Source organism: Myotis lucifugus, unplaced genomic scaffold (genome assembly GCF_000147115.1).
Source record: "Myotis lucifugus unplaced genomic scaffold, Myoluc2.0 scaffold_160, whole genome shotgun sequence".
Classification (NCBI taxonomy): Eukaryota; Metazoa; Chordata; class Mammalia; order Chiroptera; family Vespertilionidae; genus Myotis; species Myotis lucifugus.
The window spans coordinates 915,938-918,665 of record NW_005871208.1 but is presented as its reverse complement, the minus strand read 5'-3'; the positions used below and the strand labels follow the sequence as shown (position 1 = coordinate 918,665).

At 58.4% G+C, this 2,728-nt stretch overlaps 1 protein-coding gene across 1 annotated transcript; it reads left to right on the top strand.

The window, feature by feature from the left end:
* Nucleotides 1-1,151: 1,151 nt before the first annotated feature.
* CUNH12orf80 (chromosome unknown C12orf80 homolog) lies at nt 1,152-1,468 on the top strand. Its single transcript, XM_014461711.1, is given in 2 exon segments — nt 1,152-1,281; nt 1,284-1,468. Coding segments are annotated over 2 exon segments (315 nt in total).
* The last annotated feature ends 1,260 nt before the right edge of the window (nt 1,469-2,728 follow it).

Sequence of the window (2,728 nt, the reverse complement as noted above, 5' to 3'; positions counted from 1 at the left end):
TCCACGCATTCTTGCTATAAGCATGCGGCGACTTGCTGCAGTGGGTCCAGTCCTGCAGAAGCCGGGACACAGGGGTGAGTGAGTCAAGGGGGGAGTGTGGGCTCACAGACCAGGAATGGCATATGCCCACCACGAGCTAAAATCCTAGACCCAGTTCATCCTCAGAAACGGGGAAGGGAATGGGGGTCCTTGGATAAATGGCAGAGGAAATGTCCTGTGAGTGAAAGTGGGGATATCAGGACTAGATCAGTGGTCTGTCTGCCAAATTAGAGGACATTTGGGGAATAAGAAGGGTCCTCCAATCAAGACAGCATTGCACCCGCATAGAGAGTACCTTCCAGACCATCAGTAAGGGAGCCCGTGGGTGCCTATGGTACAACAACACAGGTACAGCCGAAGGGCTCAGGGCTAGCTGGGGGCAGAAAGTGCACCCCGAGAGCCTGGACACACGTATGTGTGCACCTGCACACACACACACACACACACACACACACACACCTGCACGAAGACCCCCAAATCAGGTGGTCCACCTCCCCACCTCCAGACTGAGCCCTTCAACCACTCTCCCTCTCGAGGAACATGCCCTTCCTGTGACCACGACACACAGCGGGAAGTCGCAGGTCTTGCTGCCTCGCCTTGCTGCTCGTGTTGCCGTTCTGATGTGCTTGCTTCCTTCCTGACTCAGGATGTGTCAAGCCCACCCACCCTGCGTGACGGACTCCCACCCCCGGAACAGGAACTCACCTCTTATCGTTTCTTCCTGTTTAACCTCCAACTCTTGCCCTCAAGCACCCGATCTTGTTCACCCCTGAACCCTAAATGAAGGTGTGAGGAAGCACCCCAGGGGCCCAACCTCCCTGGACTCGAAGATTGATGCCAAGCTGGAGGCTCAGTTGCAGGTACCAGCTTCCCTGCTTACTGGCTGCCAAGCCTTCGCCTGAGTTCCATGCTCTGCAAGGTCATGGTGAAGATCACAAGGAAGCTGCCTACAGAGCCCTTCGCACAGAACGGGACACAGAGGAAGCCCTCCTTGAGGGGAGCTGCAGTTATCACTAACATGTGTCCTTAATTTCAGCTCCCCTCCCCTTACCCCACCATCCCATCTCTTGAGTAGGAAATCCTTCTTGACGTCTAATCTCAGCCTTCCTTCCATGACACTCGGCGGTGTCCCACCTTTGTTGAACTCTGGGGACTGAGGTGGCTGAGACCACACTGGCTGGTTGGAGAAGCTGCCTCGCTGGAAGCGGCCAGGAGGGAGATTACAGAGGCGCCAGGCCCAGGCCCTGCCATGCACCTGCCGCGGCTCCAGCGGAGATGGGGGGCCGGCCAACTTACCCCGCCCCATGATCTCATGGCTGCGTTTGCCAGGTGCTGGCTCAGGGAGCAGGTGCTGACAGCGAGGCCTGGGCACAGAGCCCAAGAACGAGATGTGAGGGCCAACAACACAGTTGTCCCCACAGGGCTCTGACCTCCACGTATGGTCTCTGGCTAGGATCTAGGTTCCTGCACCCAGGCCCCTTCATACTACCCCAATAGCCCCCTCCCCCCCACCCCCCGCTGTGTACCGCTCCCCAAAGGACAATGAATGAGGGGAGGAGGGGCTCCCTCTTCTTCTCCAAGGATCAGTCTCTGCCTTCCCATCCCTTCCAGTGTCTCTCTCCTCCAAACTGCTGGCCCTGAAGGATGCTGTTGTGGCGAGTTTGCCAGGCGGGAGATGAATGACCAAATGCTGTCATTCCTGAGGCTGCTGCAGACACGCATCTAAGTGTCAGTTATAAAATGACTCTGAGTCTCAAAGAGACACCTCTGTCCCAGTTTCAGGGCGTCCCTAGAGGTGAGGACAGACCAGGAGTCAACCCCAGCCCCGAAGTTCTCCTGTGTGCTGGTCCTTAACCCCTCCCCACCTCACTCTCTCCCCATCACATAAACTCCGTCCTCCCCTTCCGACTCCCAGCCCCCAAGTCCCTGCCTGAAGGAAGCAGGGCGCTCTGAGCACCCAAGGTTTCTCTCCGCTGCTCAACCCCGGGCCCAGCCCTGTAGCAGCCAAGCACAGGACAGGCCGACTGTGGGCCCCCCATCCACCCTATCGGCACCCTGATCCCCTTCCAGGGAGGCACTCAGCCTTACTAGCATCCCCCCCCATTTCTCCCAATCTCCAACTGACCCCAGCCACCCACCCCCACTCCTCCCTGATCTCTTTCCCCAGACAACCCACAGAGAAGACACCTGGATGGACCACGTGCCAAACTGGGCCAAACTCTCTGGAGAGGAAGACCTGTCCCAAGGCTGCACCACATTTCCACGTCATCACCAAGGGCACCAAGGGTTAGGCAGATGTGCGGCAGGACAGCCCCGCCCAGAAGCAGGGCAACATTCCCAGGTGGCAGGTCACTGAGCCAGGGACCAGGAATGCTTCCGCCGGGATGTAGGTGCCTGCTGCTCCCCTCCTGCCCCCACCCCACTGAAACCTGTCCCTCCCCATCCTGCTCCACACCCCCTGCTCCGGGAAGCCTTCCCCAGCCAACCCCACCCAGTTCTTCCCACCGCTTACCCCGCGTCCCCTCGGCGCTTGGGTCCAGCGTTTCCCCGTATTCCTGTGCCCTTGTTTATACGTTGTTTCGCACACGTTCTCATAAAGCCGCATCTCCCATGGTCATCGCAGGTCGTGAGTCCCCAGTGTTAATGAGACCCACTTTGCTAGAGGATTAGTCCCTGCCCTTAAGGAGTG